Source organism: Hippoglossus stenolepis, chromosome 1 (assembly GCF_022539355.2).
Source record: "Hippoglossus stenolepis isolate QCI-W04-F060 chromosome 1, HSTE1.2, whole genome shotgun sequence".
Lineage (NCBI taxonomy): Eukaryota > Metazoa > Chordata > Actinopteri > Pleuronectiformes > Pleuronectidae > Hippoglossus > Hippoglossus stenolepis.
The window spans coordinates 23746126-23763526 of NC_061483.1; the positions used below are offsets into that span (position 1 = coordinate 23746126).

A 17401-nucleotide genomic window follows, 5' to 3' on the forward strand; every position below is an offset into this window, starting at 1 on the left:
AACATCTAACGATCTCAGCATCTCCCTTCATCCAAATATCATTCGTCAATGTCATATGAAAGTAGAATGTGTTTTTTTTTTTCTTCAAGAATGCCGAGGAGCCAAAATGGGAGTCTTGGTGGTCGTCCAGTGCTGTGGTGTTTCTCGTTAATGCAAGTCAAGCGAGAATGTTTAATCAAATACAATCAAGTGAATTTGTATCATAACAGTCGGAGGATTTAATGATTGGATCTCTGTGAATGTAAGTATCTATTCAGAAAAAAAAACATGTTGGGTGCTGGGTAATGAGAAACAGATTAAGTCTTGTAACTGTAACTAACCGAAATTAAATAGATATGTTTATTGTGTGTTTGAGCACGTATTGATTTTTGTTATTGTATACTGTACAATTTGAAATTATAGATGTAAATTTAAGAAAAGAAAAATTATAAATAACCTTTTAGGTTCAGATTTAAATAATATTGTGCATTGTGCCATCATTTGAATGATTTATTGTTTAACTCTGAATTATTATAACTAGTTAATAACATTATCTGTGTATATTATATTCAGATTACATTATCATTATTACCAATGAATTTGTTTCCATGTATTTTTTTGAAGTGTGCCACTGCACAGTGCAAACTGTACGACAAGATGTGACTGTGGATTTCTATTCGAAAACGCACACCGCCTGTGGTGTCTGCTCTCCAGTGACACCAGTGAGGATGAGACACTGGTGCATCCTCTCCTCTCTCGCTAATGACTGGGAGGACGACGCTAGTCAGGGATCCTCAGGTATATATTTCCTGACACTTGTACACTTGCTCCTGGCCAGTTACAGCTGATACACACACACGCACACACACACACACACACACACACACACACACACACACACACACACACACACACACACACACACACACACTCACTCACACTCACACTCACTCACCCAGAGTGGGCAGTGTGTGTATGTCTCAGTTCACTGTATCAGTGACACATGCAAAGTTACATTCACACACGCACACGCACACTAGCAGGCTGTGTGTGTGTGTGTGTGTGTGTGCGTGCGTGCGTGTGTGTGATGGACCACTGACCTCCAGCACCTCCGTGACACCCTTGAATGTTTGCTTGTTTTCCCTCAAACAAGACGGGACTGAAAGGGGATGTCTGTAACTGCAGCTGAGATAATGTAAAAACAAACACGGCCCATTGATATCGGGTGATGCTGCAGGAAGTTGTCAGGGGCCACAATGGGGGGAGACAATCTGCGGGACAAGTGGTGGCAGGGCTGCTGGAGGACAATAGAGAGGGTTTGATCTCTTAATTAATGGAGGCTATTCTCTGCTGCTGCAGGTACTGAATTTTAATGCAGGCCATTTTTCAATGGGGTTTCTTTAGTGGCAACACGGAGCTGTAAATGCTGCATTCTGATCATGTGACAGGCACACTAATTTATTTTCATACTAGAACAAGTTATAGTTTCTGCAGCAATTGATAACTTACATTGTAAATGTTGATCATTTAAAAGGCACTCCTCTGAATTGGTATCTTGTAAATATGAAGAAATTGAAAATGATGATTTAGTGATACTCAGAGAAATGTCTACATTTTAAATGAGGTAATATTATTACAGTTTCTTGCAGTTGGACACCTTTAACCAAAGCTACATGGCACTAGTAAGAGTCACACAGTGACAGCATGTGTGTGTGTGACTCGATACAAGGAAAATGTGGGCCTATCGCTTTATTTCTTTGAGCATGAGGCCAGCTTACAACAATCCGTTTAATCAAGCCCCTAATCCTGCAAGACGTCAGCATGCCATGAATAAGGCCGTGCACTTCTTCATATGTGTTGGAAGCACGAGGGTCAGAGTCTCCGGTATTTACAGTAAATCGAAAATAAGGCTTGAGTACGAGTATATAGAATGATACACTTTTATACTTCATTTAGAAAATGATGTGTAGGTAATGTACTGCTGTCTGTGTGAGTTGACATATTTTCTTTTTATTAAAATGTAAGGCCTCTCTTCTGTCTATAGCTATAACTTTGATTTTTTATTATCAAAAGGGCTTTAAATGTTGTTTTTAACTGATGGTATGTAAATCCAACCTATTAAATAATAATGGAGTGTAATAATGACACAAGTAGCAGCAGTCATGTGAATTAATGAATCACTCCTCCACTTAACACACCATCCTTATAGAGCCTAAACCTACACGTTTTCCTCTTTTTCTTCTCTTGCCACTTGGGCTCCCATTATCACACACACACACACACCCACACCCCCACACACACACACCCACACACACACACACACACACACACACACACACACACACACGTCACACACACCCACACACACACGTGCAGCTGACCCAGATGAAGGCCCTGCTCCAGCTCGTTGTCATTCTTTACGCGTCGCGTGGATCAGGGAGCAGAAACCCACCACGTGTTGAATCCGCTGTGACACGGAGGAGTGGGCTCTCCGGTCTGCAGACACGCTGAGTGACTGAGGGTCACTAACTGCTCCGGTTTGGGGAGAGTCGTCGCTTTAACTGTCACTATTATGGGGCCAAATGCGCACTTTTCCTGCGCTGTATGATCCATCACTGGATGTCGATGGCGGTAATGAATGGAGGCACGCGGGCCGGACCTGGTGTGATATGCAAGGATTGCGCGTAACAGGCAAAATGCGCGCTCTTTATGCGCAAAAGGCTCGTCTAACTAACATTTGATTAAAAGACAGCCCCTCCCCAAAAAAACGAGTCAAAAATGCTTGATTAGATGGATCCATAGGCTACCGCTTTTTTAATTAACTCATATAATTATATTAATAAAAAATACATATTTTTTTCATTTGAAAATAATTGTTAATATTAGATCCTACTCTAAATGTATATTATTTGCTGTTTTTTACATCATAAATATCTTGGTAAAGCCAAAATAATTCACAGATTATTATGTGCTGGATATTATAAATAATATTTCATCATTAATATTGCATCCTGCAAAATGAACACTTGAACTATCTCCTCAGTCATAGCTGAAACTTTATTTTGTTCCCAGTCGCTGCTGGGTGTGACTTATGTGTGCTGGGGTCTCCAAACTGTGTCCGTCTCCGCAGTGTCATTCAGCCCATGATTGTTAACACTGTATCCTCACCGTCCCGAGTGAATCCCATTTAAAATGTCTCCCGCTCGGCTGGGCTGCAAATCACCCTGTTTACAATCTCACACCAACACTCACATCAATTAACTGCCCATTGATTTTCCCGCCCGGGACATTACAATATTGCAGACCCCCTTTTTTTCCTCTCCCAGCAGTTTCAAGTTTGGTGCACGTAATTGCAGGGGGGGGGTTAAACGGCGCGCGCACACACACACACACACGCGCGCACGTTTTCCTCTATTAATGATCACTTGCTGTTAGTTTTTTTTTTTTAGACCAAGCCCACGTTTCGATCCATCACATTTTTAAACTGTCCTGACATATATCAATTGTCACCATATGTATATATATATATATATATAAATATATATACACACACACACACACTATATATATATATATATATATATACACACACATATATCCTTAAATGATTTTGTCAGAACGCATTGATAAAGCAGATCACTCAGAGCCATCAGAAGTATTTGATTTTCCTCCTCTTGCTCTTTCCCTTTTTTCATGAATAAGTAAATAGTGAGGCTCGTCGAAACTAAAAGATAGCTGACACAAGAGAGGACCAGATCCATCTAGCCCGCAGCTGCTCTTTAAATATTCAGTGAAAAATAATGGCATCCGAGGCATCACCTATAGTAACGTTATTATCTTCATTTCTCAAAATCAAGCCGACTGAGAGCTTCGTTTATCTTTTTCACGTAATAAATCTACTCGACTCACAGGGAGCCGGGCTCCTGTGGGACATGTTGCCCTCTTCAAACATCCCAGTCCACTGAAGGAAGGCGCACAACTGTTAGTCTGCATTATTTAGACAGGTGACAATAATAACAATAATTATTATTATTATTATTATAGCAATAATTATAATAATAATAGTGTGTCGTGGAGAACTGGACCATAACTTTATTTACAGGTTTGATGAACACATTGTTTTATTGGCTGTACAGTTACCAGGAGCATTGCCTTGCTTACTTATCACTAGGCCTACAACGCATCCAATTTATAAGAATACAGTTTATTCATTCAAACTGGTTTTACTGTACAAACATCCCACTTGATGGTGACGACATTTAGGCTTTTTAAAGTTTGTATCTAATAGTTAAATAGGTGGTGTAAAGGTTTCACATGATGTGTGTGTGTGTGTGAGGCCTCCATTTGCTGGGGGAAATAAATGTTTAAGGAAGAAATGTGAAAGCTTTATTTATCCCTATTCAGACAAACAGACCTCTCTCCGCTCTCTTTACCACTGCTCATCCTGGTGCGCACAAAGCGTTTGGATCTGCTGTGCGTAATCAGAGAGAGAGAGAGAGAGAGAGGGAGGGAGGGAGGGGGGAGAGGGAGAGAGGGAGGGAGGGAGGGAGGGAGGAGGTGGAGGTGAATGGCAGCATGACTGAATAGCCCGGTGACCAATCAGACCCTCGATGGGCCGGGCTCCACATTTGTCCCAGCGCTGCACGGGCCCCGCAAAGTTTGTTTATTCGCGGAATGCAGTGCGCGATGAAAACGTGTTAGTAAGTGACCCCCACCTCTTTTTTCCTTACTAATAATCATCAAATGAAACTGATTGGGACGTCGGATCGCACCGTGGACTTTTTTCTGGACGAAGGGGACGTGAACCGGTGCCATTTTACGCACGGGAACATGCTGGCGCGACGCTGCGTTTCGGCGCACCGAGACCTCCGCTCGAAACTCTTCAGAGAGTAGGTGTCCGCGCACCGCGCACAGCGAGTTCAGCGGAGGACGGACTACACCGAGTTGGAGAAGAGGAGAAAGTTGGCTGGAGCGCACGGAGCGTCCGGTCAGTCCACATCTACAGGAGGAGAAGAAAGAGAGAAGGGAAAAAGTGTGATCGCTGCTTGATGAATGTGAAAGATTGAAAGATACTGTCGCAGGCATGGACTCGAGATGCTGACATTCCCCTGTAGTAGTCGAGATAAGCGTTGACTCGGGCTAACACAAGGGGTTAAACCGTATCCAAAGGGAGTTTGGAAGAGCCAGCCTTTCTTCCCCGTACGGATCAACTCATTGGGTGGGAGCTGAGAGAGAGACAAGAGTCCCCAGCAAATCAGGAGCTAATTGATTAAAGAGACTTCATTTGAATAGGAGGGGGGCTGGCGAGGTGCCAATCGCCTTTCAAAGAAGCCCCCTCCTGTATGATTAATCGCAGAGCATTATTGATAATCATAACGCGGCACATGCGCGGTGGATGGGCTCGATTTTACGTAATTTTTTGAGCAGGGTTTTTGTAGTCATTTTTTTATTCTGCGCTCGCTGATGTGCCAGCCAGCATGTCGCGGAGGAAACAAGCGAAGCCGCAACACTTCCAATCCGACCCTCATCAGCCTTTATCGGAACACAATGGTGAGTCCAAGCTGCTTCTCGCTCCTTTTATACCACCACTATGAATTCTACACACTTTTAAAAAACTGTTTCAGCTTATTTGAGGTGAAGCATGAGCGTAAAAGTTCCTGCTTTAAGTTTTGAGCTCTATACTTTTCTGTATCTGTTTATTTCTTTCCAAATTTCATCGTGTGCCTGATAAAAGTCTGAGCCACTTTTCAGAAAACTTTAGGATGTCCCATAAATGTACAGTATTTCAGTTAAAAAGATGATTTAACGCTTTTTTTTTTTTTTATTTACCCCTCATTTAAACCTCTGTGGTCGCTTTTATACCAACTTCACTATAAAAGATAAATTAGTTAAAGATAATAAATAACGTACGGGGCGCGATTCTCTTCAGTTTTACGCAACGTGTGAGTAAAAAAGTTTCAAAACTTCGGTTCAGTTTGAAATAGTGTTTTTAAGGTAATGTATAAACTCAGTTACGACCAGCAGCCGGTTCGGCTCGCGGTCCTCCCCGAGGTTTTCCCTGCGCTCGGTGCTCGCTCTCGGTGCGTCCACACGGACCACCCTGGCGCTCCTGTCGGGACTCTCCAACTTTTCCTGGGTCCCGGACACACAGATAAACCATCCGCATTTTTTTCATGTAGAAAATCCTACAATATCTCCCCTCGTTTTATGTAAGAAATCGCTCCTATTAGTAATTCGCTGTTTACACACTGCTGAGCTGTTTGGCTGTAAGTTGGATGAAAGGAGGTCAAAGTGCTGCGAAGAGCGCAAATAAACACACAACCTCTCCACATCCTGAAAATATCCCCTCGGTTTACTCATCGTTTACACGTTTTTTTGCTCAACTTTGTTATAGCAGCTTAGAGAAGTCACGTCTTACTCACACACACACACACACACTCACACACACACACACACACACATACACACACTAACCGTTTTTGTTTCATTACAAAATAATGTGTGGTTTCCTCCACCAAAATTAAAATAGACGTTTTCGTTTTTTTCTTTAAAGTAACTTTAGAGGAGTTTACGCGTTTGGATGAGCCATCGCCTGCTGTAAATTTAAACACTGTGCGATGTTTTGTTGGTAAAGTGAACAATACTCTCTTTTACTGGTGCTGTTGTGCCTAAAATGTGAAATCAGTTTGTACAAAGTGCCATTCAGAGCTGGAAATCCATGCAGGAGCTCTTACAAAGGCCAGCGAAACACAGGCGAGGTTCAGAGAGATGGTAAATTATCACGTCTATTTTGAAAGTAGAAAATAAAACGTCAACAAAACTACGGTGTGAATAGATTGTAGGTTAACATTAATAACCCTTTAATTTCGTAACAGGACGTTGCGTCGCTACGTATTACTTTGCCTGACCGACTCTTCTACTCATCACCAAGAAAATAATACTTATTAAAAATGTCTGCAATTTAAATAACTATTCTTTACCTGAATGAAGGCCTCTCTGTGGTCTGTCATGCAATGTGATGAAATTGTATTATAAATATTTTAATTGTCACCAGAAAAAATATATCCACACATAGAATAATAATAATAATATTAAAATATGCAATACATAAAAAATCCAGCTCAAGTCAGAAATTGTTTTTGGCTTACACACTTATTGGATAAGGCCTGTAAATGTAATAAATCTGATGTAAATATCTGTAAAAGTCACAGTGTATTCAGTGCAGCCTGAAAAGCCTGTGCTGGTGTGTTTCAGGGGGAAGCCTTGCATAGAAAGGTATTTTCAGCCCATTTCACGTGATTTGTTTTGGAACTTGATTAATGCAAAAATCGAGTTTTTTCCCTGGGACTTGTTTTTGTCTGCAATTTCCTTAAACTCTGATCAACTTAATCAAATGTTACTTTTGTCACAAACCCTGGTAAACTGCAGATTGCTAAATGATATATTGTGTCCAAAACAAAGCTGCATTTTAAAAGTGTTCAATGTCTCTTGTGTGTGTGAAATTATAAAGTTAGGGACATGTTGTCCTCAGATTAGCTGTGTTTTAGCCGAGACAGTGCTGTGTTTGGCTTCTGGAGGGTTGTGGTCGCCCGGAAATGAAAAACAGAAAGTCATTGTATTAGTAGGTGAATGTCAGTGATGCTTAGGGCTGTAGTTACTATAGGAAGTCGGAGTGCGAGCCACAGAGGGTGGGATGTTGAGCTGTTTTAACCTTTGCCAGTGTCCCTCTATGCAGAGGTGATGAGAGTTCAGGGCCCAGTGTGTTTCTCTCCACCACGCCATTGACCCTGCTGATCAGAGCTGCAGGCGGCCCAGCAAGGCCCCGGCTTTTTATTCAAGTGTGTGTGTGCAAGTGTGAGGCCTTATCAATGTTGTGGCCATCCCCTTTCACCCTATCAGAGCGGCCCCCCTACAGGGGAGATTGGCAGGGCAGCCCCCTTTGCACCGATGTTCTCAACAAACAGAGTGCGCTTTGCTCGTCATTACGCCAGTGTTTATGTGGTGTGAGTCCAGGTGTAGCCTGAGGGACTCGTCGCGCCTCTTTCCCTCCCCTTAAGCTTTAAGCGTGTCACCGGGCAGAGCTTCTGAGATTGGAGTCTTGTCCTGGACCACGGCAGCTTAGTGGAACCCCATCTAGTGTTCATTGGGATGAGTCCTGAGGGCTGGAGACGATGTGAGCAGAAATCCTCCTGAAGTTACAAGTGTCAAGAGGCTCACAGAGGCCCCCCGCGAAAAAATAATGTAGGAACTCTCAAAGCTCTCCGTCAACTTTATTGACTAATCCTCGCTTTCTCGCCTCTCATATTCAGACTTTGGTCAATCTTTTCTAGGCTCTGTCCTCTGCTCTTTGTTTCTCCTGAATCCCTGTGCACTGCTTACATTGTGCTTTTTGATAGAGATTCTATGGAAGTTTTACAGACTCCATCTTCATACCAGCTTGACTTTAACTTAATTTTAATTCAAAGTTAATCCTTGCTATTTTTGGAATTAAGCCTATTGCCAGCATCTGCGCTGTTTGCTTTAGTAGTCTTATGTGGACAGTGGGTTTTCAGACATGCATGAATTTCATTTTGATCCTTATTTGTGGTCAGATAAAGCAAAACACCGTGTTGTACAGTTAGATTAGAAAATCTGTAGCGGTGTAAAGATTTAGGTTATTTGGTGAGATATTCGTCCAGACATTCTCAGCTATCATTTTACAGTTACATGAGCTTAGTTATTACTTTCTTCTCTCACATTTCAAACGTAATATAGAGTGGCTGAAGAGGAGACTGTACACAGCTGCATTACAATACTTTGATGGAAATGTTTTGCTCCAGTTCCAGTTAATAATTAAAACAGATATGCACAAAATATCTTAGTAATATATATGTTCCGATTTCTCTTAAATTTTTTCCCTGTAATTATATATTTTGTCGATAGTTTTAATTTTGGAATTCTTGGCACTTTCATGTCAATAATAGCACGATTGAAAATCTTTGATTGATTTTAGGGGTTTTGAAAATGTGCGCCACATAAAAAAATGTTTTGTTAAGAAACTGTTTAAACTAAAGCCACACATGTAGAAATGAAATGGTAAATTATTTTCATATCAGTGTTCACCACTGTTTCTCAAATATATGCACCATGTTTAATTTTTTTGCAATGCTCTGCATACACTGAAGCATGCACGCGCACACACACACACGTCCACACACACTCAGAAACACATTTTTTATTTATCAATGTTGCATCTTCTTAAAGTTTGTTAGACAAAAGTTTTTCTCTTGTTACTTCTGTCTCTCCTATTTTCACCCACTCACTGTCCTTTTTATTTTACAGTCAGTCTTGAGAAAAGAGGCAAAAAAATGTATTTAATCCTCAGATTTCTCACACTAGGAATCAAACACATTTTTTCAAAATTAGTGCTGGGTGTAGGTAGGTGGGTGGGTGGCAGGGGGGATTTAACATAAAAAGTTATCATTAAAGTGGAGTCTTCCCTGTTTGCATGGTTTGGTGGTGTGAGGGCCAGGGTTTACTGTCATGGCAACTTTGCGTTATCTGATGTCTCTGAGTAGAGAAACATTGAGGGAGATAATCCCTGAATTAAACAGGATCTGCTTTGAGTCGACTGAGATGAGCAGGGCCAGGCTGTGCCGACGATCCCCGCCGCTCCCATGCTGCGCGAACAATGGGAAGGCATCCTGTCTCTCTGTGGGGCAGGGCTGCACTTCTCTGGGTTTCATTTGCAAATGAATTCTTGGCTCTGATGAAAGTGTTGAGGGGCCAGAGGCACAATGAAAGGGATTCATAGAGAAATACAATTTGTAAATCAACTTGTATGTTAAACAGCAAGATTTTAGTGTGACAAAGAGGGAAAAGAATAAGGAAACTCTGGAGCACAGCAGTGGCTCTGGGGGCCGGGTGTCGTCTTGCCTTTTCACTCCCTGACTCGTCCTGTGTATAAAAATGTGCATTTTAATGGCGGTAACCACTTTCGAATCTTCATCTCTGTGACCACAGAAGCTGCTGTGTCTGTACTGCGTGTTCTGTGAGCTGCTGTGTCCAGTTTATCAGTTTGTGATGCCTGCACTCTGATGAAACACACTACTCTTTAGTTTTGATTAAGCCATTATTTCAAACTTTTTTTCCATTGCTGTTTATCTCGAAGAATTTACTGATGAGTGCTTTTTTGTAGTTGATAGGGGGTCAAAGTTTATTCACAATTTCACAAAAAAAATGTATGTTGTTTTTTAAATTATATTGCAAAAAAAATTATTTGTGAAAAAGGATTCCATATCATAAATACTTATTAAGTCACTATTTATTTTGTAAGTCTTTTCTTTTCTTCTTTTGTTTTGCTGGTATTTAGTTTGTGAGTTAACAGTCTGGAGGCCACAGGCTCTGTTGTTCATGTCTCACTGTGATTGCAGCCTGAGTGGATACAAATTAGTTTAGTGACATAGATAACCTGTCCAAGATGCCCATAGTTGGCTGAAAATGAGCAAAGTTGACAGCAAATTGAAAGTCTAATAAGTCCTTCAAATGCTTGATTTGCGCCGAGTGGACAAGTCGACTTTGAAGGGCATGGAATATAGGAAATCAATGCCTTTCTATGAAATTTCATTAAGACCAATGTCCTCACTTCACTCTATTCTATATTTTGATGGATTATCTGGAGAAAATGATTACCTTTGGTTGGACTGATGAGACCCAGATGTGCACCTTCAAAGATCACTTTTAAGCAATATTTGAGTAGTTCCCATTGATTTTGTATCCCTTCTTATCATGTTCAAGAGGCCACTGCATTGAATAAGGCTTTTACACATTTCTTTTGGCTTATTGTTGCCTTTCGATCGTTGTTTTTGTGAGCGCATCAAGGGGATAAGTGTAAAACTGATTAACTTAAGATTAACAACAATGGAATTTGAGGAGATAAAGCTGCTTTTTCAGCTGCAAAACATTTCTAATCACTAATCCTCTGTTTCCTCTTTTTCAGGGGACACAGAACTTTGCTCAGAGGACCCCCCCTGCAAGGAGTCAGACGCCCACGTCTGTAGCAGATGTTGTGCTGAGTTCTTTGAACTATCGGATCTTGAAGAACACCAGAAGAATTGCACTAAGAATCAGTTAGTTCTGATAGTGAATGAAAATCCTGCCTCCCCCACCGGGACTTTCTCGCCTGGATCTCCCCACCATAATCCCGATGACCAGATGAATGGCACAGTTAATAACACTGATGAAACAGAGTGCAGCGACCTTTTGGAGCGTAACCATCTAGAAAGAGAAGAATCCATGGACGTGGACATTTCCGGGATGAGCAGTGGTCATGAAGAGGAAGGCAGTCATACAGAGAGTGGGAGTCCCATCAACACAGTCAGCAATGGTGGCCGGGCCACCTCTGGCCCCGCAGTGGGTACTTCAGCTATCTCTGCCCCTCTACCTCAGCTCAGTAACCTGACTGAACTGGGAAACTTCTCCATGATCAACAGCAATGTCATCATTGAAAATCTTCAGAGCACCAAAGTGGCTGTGGCCCAATTCTCCCAAGAGGCCCGTTCCACTGTGGGCCCCAGGGTAGCAGTGCCAGCACTGATGGAGCAACTCCTGGGCCTACAACAGCAACAAATTCACCAGCTGCAGCTTATTGAGCAGATTCGCCATCAGATACTGCTACTGGCCTCCCAGTCCCCAGAAATGCAGGTGCCCCCAACTTCAGCTCCAGGCACAATGGGGCCTGCTGCCAGCCCACTGACCACACTCAGCTCACATCTCTCCCAACAGCTGGCTGCAGCCGCAGGCCTAGCGCAGAACCTGGCTAGTCAGTCAGCAAGTATTAGCAGCTTAAAACAACTGGCTGCGGCGGCACAGCTACCTCAGCCCAACCCAAGCACCAGTGAGACATCTCAAAGCATTAGCACACTGGGGCCATCAACAATCAATGCCCAGTCCTCTGACAAGAGGCCGAGTCATATGAGTAGCCTCCACTCTCAGCTCAGCAACTCCTCACTAGTTAAGTCATCCAAGCCAGCATTTGGAATAGGTAGCTTGTTAAGCTCTGCAGTCAATCCCCTTCTACCTCAGCCCCCTCCTGGAAACCCCATGTTCTCCAGCTCTCTGCCGAGTGTGGGCAGCACTGTGGAGGACCTCAACTCTTTAGCAGCTTTGGCCCAGCAGAGGAAAGGCAAGCCACCAAATGTCACCTCATTTGAACACAAGAGCAGCTCGGAGGAATCTTTTTTCAAGCATAAGTGCAGGTTTTGTGGCAAGGTGTTTGGGAGTGACAGTGCCTTGCAAATCCACCTGCGCTCCCACACTGGCGAGAGACCATACAAGTGTAATATCTGTGGAAACCGCTTCTCCACCCGTGGTAACCTGAAGGTACATTTCCAGCGTCATAAAGAAAAATACCCACATATCCAGATGAACCCCTACCCTGTTCCTGAGCATTTAGACAACATACCGACCAGCACTGGCATTCCATATGGCATGTCTATGCCCCCTGAGAAACCTGTCACCAGCTGGCTGGACAGCAAACCAGTTTTGCCCACTCTGACTTCCTCAGTCGGTATGCTGCTGCCACCAACCATGCCGAGCCTTCCACATTTCATCAAAAAGGAAGATCATTCAATAGCCATAACTAGCCCTTCTGTTACTGCAAAGAGAGACTCAGGTTCTGCTGAGCCTTCAGCTAAAAGTAATGATGGAGTGTCTGAAGAGGGTGAAGGTGCGACTCTGCCTACCTCAAATGAGAAAACCGAAGAAGGCAGCCACTCCTCATGCTTCATGACAAATTTAAGCTCTGCTTCAGAAAGTACAGCTGAGTACACAACGTCAAACAGCCCGCCCATGATGACCAACCCACTTATGCCCCTTATGTCTGATCAGTTCAAGGCTAAGTTCCCCTTTGGAGGCATTCTGGAGCCTCTCCATGGGTCAGAGACCTCCAAGCTTCAGCAGCTTGTGGAAAACATTGACAGGAAGGTGACAGATCCAAACGAATGTGTCATCTGTCACCGGGTGCTGAGCTGCCAGAGTGCTCTGAAAATGCACTATCGCACTCATACTGGGGAAAGGCCCTTTAAGTGTAAAGTCTGTGGCAGGGCATTTACCACCAAGGGGAATCTTAAGACCCACTACAGCGTCCATAGGGCCATGCCTCCTCTCAGAGTTCAACACTCCTGCCCGATCTGCCAGAAGAAGTTCACAAATGCTGTGGTTCTACAGCAACATATTCGCATGCATATGGGTGGACATATCCCCAACACCCCTCTGCCAGAGAGCTACCCGGAGTCCATGGTCTCTGACACTGGCTCATTTGAGGAGAGAAACTTTGATGATTTGGACAACTTCTCTGATGACAACATGGAAGGATTAGAGGAGGGCCCTGATAGCAGTGTGCCAGACACACCCAGGTCAGCTGATGCCTACCATGACAGTCTGTGTAACTCCCCAGCTCCCCCTGAAATGTTTGGCCAAGAGGGGGAAGCAAGAAATGGTAATGCTCATAGTAATGAAACAGAGGAGCTACATGCCAGCCACATGAAGGTTATGGCAAATGGCTTAGTCGAGGGGGATTGCCTCACCAATGACTCCTCGTCACTGGGAGGAGATGTTGAAAGTCAAAGCGTCGGGAGTCCAGCTGTGTCAGAATCTACCTCCTCCATGCAGGCGCCATCCCCCACTAACATGCAGCCCCAACCACGTAAATCCCCCAGCCTTGAAGAAAGGCAGCAGAGGGTCTTATCCTTTGAGCACACAAGTGCAAACTTCTTGCACTCTCATCCCTCTAACATTGGAGCCTTGGACCTGACATCTGTCAATCCCTCAAAAGACCCCATGGGTATGTTATTCCCCTTTCGTGAGCGTAGCATCATCAAGAACACATCATGTGACATCTGTGGGAAGACATTTGCTTGTCAGAGTGCCTTGGACATTCACTATCGAAGCCATACCAAAGAACGACCATTTATTTGCACGGCCTGTAACAGGGGTTTCTCCACAAAGGGCAACCTCAAGCAGCACATGCTGACCCATCAAATGAGAGACCTGCCCTCACAGCTGTTTGAGCCGTCAAACACCAGCCTGTCCTGCAGCCCAACCCCTTCTCTCCTCTCTGTTGTCTCTATTAACAAGCCTGAGATCAATGGCTTCCTCCATTGCCTCCACCCTGACAAGGACATGCCACCAGGACTGGTCACATCATCTGCCTCCTCTTCCCCAGTGCTTTCCGGTGCTCCACCACGCAGGACACCCAAACAACACTTCTGCAACACCTGCGGGAAGTGTTTCTCCTCCTCCAGTGCTCTGCAGATCCACGAGAGAACTCACACAGGAGAGAAACCCTTTGCTTGCAGTATCTGTGGCCGGGCTTTCACCACCAAAGGAAACCTCAAGGTAAATGTCGAAATAATCTAGAAAATCGTTGGTCTCTTAAAAGTTCGTGCTTGAGAATGTTTGGGAAAAATTTGTCTCCAAGCTGCTATTTAGTTTCATATGTCGTGTCAGTGCACTAGGCATCAAGAGGTGGTGATGTTGTATAATTAATTAAAGGAGCAGCCCTGTGATAAAAATTGCCTTAGTGGAAAGGCTGAATCACGCAAGTAATATGATTATTGGATAGAAACTCCAGAGTGTGGTTGGCTGGTAATGACTCACCGCTCAGAATTAAGTATCACAGGCAATCAATGTAAGCAAGTCAATCGGAATTTTTGCCAGATCAGATTTTAAGAAAAAATGCCGCAGGTCTAAATCTTTAAGAATCCCATCTGCTCAGTGATCTACTAAAACTTGCGAAAATTATGTTGACTAAACAAAAAAGGTGACTTTTTTTCTGACTGGGTCAATACGTATCTATAGTGAGGAATTTGAGATACATGTTATTTTTTTATTTTGTAGTAAATCCAGCTGTTAGTTGATACTAGTTTTAGACAGAAATAGCTGAACTTTTGTGAGTCTGTCATTGTACTTTACATGTTTTTTTTATCAAGGAATGGATATTGGCAGATGTGTAATATCAGATGCAACCCTGGCCAGAGCTTTTTTACCCCCGGGCCCCCTTGTCCCTTTGTGAGATGAGCAAATTAAGGCTCAGATTAAACTGCTTGTAACGGTCTTGCCAAAATAAGATGTTTACATCATGCCGGTACTGCTCTAGTCTGCTGCACACAGGGTGTGAAGCTGTTAATTCAGACTCAAGCATTATTATTATTTTTTTCCATTGCATCATCTCATGTGCAGCTCTTGTGGCCAAGTTTGCAAACATCACTAATTTTCATCCCTCTCATTCCTCTGTCTCTCTCCTCCCTCCCCTTTATTCTCCCTCTGTCTCACTCTGGTTAGGTTCACATGGGCACACACATGTGGAACAGCGCTCCTGCCAGACGAGGCCGCAGGCTCTCTGTGGATGGGCCAATGGCCTTCCTGGGTACCAACCCAGTTAAGTTTCCAGAGATCTTCCAGAAGGACATGGTATCAAGGGCAAGCCACGGGGACCCGGCCAGTTTCTGGAACCAGTACGCTGCAGCCTTCTCCAACGGCCTTGCGATGAAGACAAATGAAATCTCTGTCATCCAGAATGGAGGCATCCCACCGATGTCAGGTGGATTGGGAAATGGGGGTAGCTCTCCCATCGGCGGCCTGACAGGCAGCCTAGACAAGCTACACAGCATGGAGCCCAACGCTGCTCTCGCTGGTCTTGAGAAAATGGCCAACACAGAGAACGGGGCCCACTTCCGTTTCACACGGTTCATGGAGGACAATAAAGAAATCGTCACCAGTTAGAGTGTTTGTCCTGAGCCGCACACAGACACATGAAGATGCCTGAGGGCATACTGTACACACATGTAGACACACAGAGAAGAAGAAAAGAAAGAGAACAAGACAGGGACAGAATCAACCGAACTGCTTCGCTGACCATTGAATCTTTACGAACACAAGTGTGAAGACAAGTTGCTTTTTTGTACAATGTACATGTTATAGTTTTAAGGAGCTTATTTATTAGTGATTATAACCTTGCTTGAAACCAAGTGGCAGCATTAACAGTTAGGTTTTTGTTTGTTTTAAAGACAGAATGGGTATGTATGGGGGATTAAAAATGTGCTTTTGAAACTTAGAATATCTGGGTAGATATCCTTCCCTTGGCATTAAGTTATTTTCTGTCTGTAGTAGCTATAACCGAACTGTTGATGTTCATGTGATGCATTAGCCCTGTAATAAGCAAACAGTTTTGCTGTAAATAATGTACACTGATCTTCTGTAGATGGTCTAACATCTGTGTGTTCATGCTCCCCCGCCCTTCATCAAAACAAAACAATGAAAATCAGGCAAGGGACTAAATTATGCTGTAGTTCCTTTCTTTCCAAATCTTATTTACTTGTATTTTATTTAAGGAAGACAAAACATTGAAGTTTGCTATGTTTCAAGGGTTTCTTTAGTGTTAACTTGTTTTGTTGTTACTGTTTCTGTGTATTGTACTTTCTACTTTTTTTTGTTTACTTCCATATTTTTCCCTCGATCTCTTCTCTTTTTTTCGTGGCTCGTATTTTGGTGTTGTTGAAAAGCAAGACAGTTGCTAAAAGGGGAACATTCGGCCTGGCCTATTTCCTGGTTTTTTGGAGCTGAGACAGCCAATCAAATGAGCAGGATTCTCCTTTAGTTTTTTTTTTTTCTTAGCTGGATTTCCACATTGCTGCTAAGTCCCAGCATCCTCAATGACATCAAGTGCAAAGTTATTGTGTCGAAGCTTCTGGTAAATCCATTCAGATGTGGAAATGCAAACTCCCTCGCAAGAAAAATGTACATATAACTCACGCAAGAGAAGTCCATCAAGGCCTGGGGACAAAATGATAGTGTTTTTATAAATATAAATATATATTGGGTTTGAAAACCTTCGGACTGTTACATGCACTTTCTTGGAAAGTTGGAAGATCTTTATGGGTCCAGTTTCTCTACACTTTAATACCTACTAACAACTAAGATACTGTAATTCTTTACTCTAATAATCAAATACATCAGTTTTCCAAAAGAGTCATGGTTGTGTCTGTGTGCTTTTATTCCCAGTTTTTTTTGTCTTATCATTGAAATATATGTAAATATATATTTTCACTCATCAAGCATTTTAAAGAAAAATGAAAGTGAAATAAAGTTTTTCCTGGTGAATGACTCGTGCTGATGGCCGCTGTGCAGCTCTGTGAGCACCGACACTCAGCAGCAGCAGAGACGGAGGATTCAGCCTCCGACAGTTTGAGCTGCTCCTTCATTTCAAATCTTCGCACTTTTAACCGCATAATCTCCCTGAAATCACCGGTTAATCGCTGATCATGTGAATCAGGTTGATTTAAGGCGGAGAGGAGAAGCGTCCCTCTTCTCATCATCCGTACGCGTTTAATAGATTAGAATAAAAAAAGACTCCACGGGGAAAATAATACAAATAATATTTTCG

General features: G+C 43.1%; 1 protein-coding gene across 3 annotated transcripts; it reads left to right on the forward strand.

Moving 5' to 3' along the window:
• The first annotated feature begins 644 nt into the window (after window positions 1–644).
• On the forward strand, window positions 645–16990 carry sall1a (spalt-like transcription factor 1a). 3 transcript variants are annotated; one of them, XM_035161185.2, is made up of 3 exons: window positions 645–777; window positions 10958–14355; window positions 15301–16990. In XM_035161185.2, the coding sequence occupies exons 1-3, from the start codon at window positions 708–710 to the stop codon at window positions 15739–15741; spliced, it is 3909 nt and encodes a 1302-aa protein (XP_035017076.1). In that variant the 5' UTR covers window positions 645–707; the 3' UTR covers window positions 15742–16990. The 3 variants fall into 3 exon arrangements, with proteins under 3 accessions (XP_035017076.1, XP_035017067.1, XP_035017085.1); XM_035161176.2 differs by lacking the exon at window positions 645–777 and adding an exon at window positions 4631–5529; XM_035161194.2 differs by lacking the exon at window positions 645–777 and adding an exon at window positions 7978–8220.
• The last annotated feature ends 411 nt before the right edge of the window (window positions 16991–17401 follow it).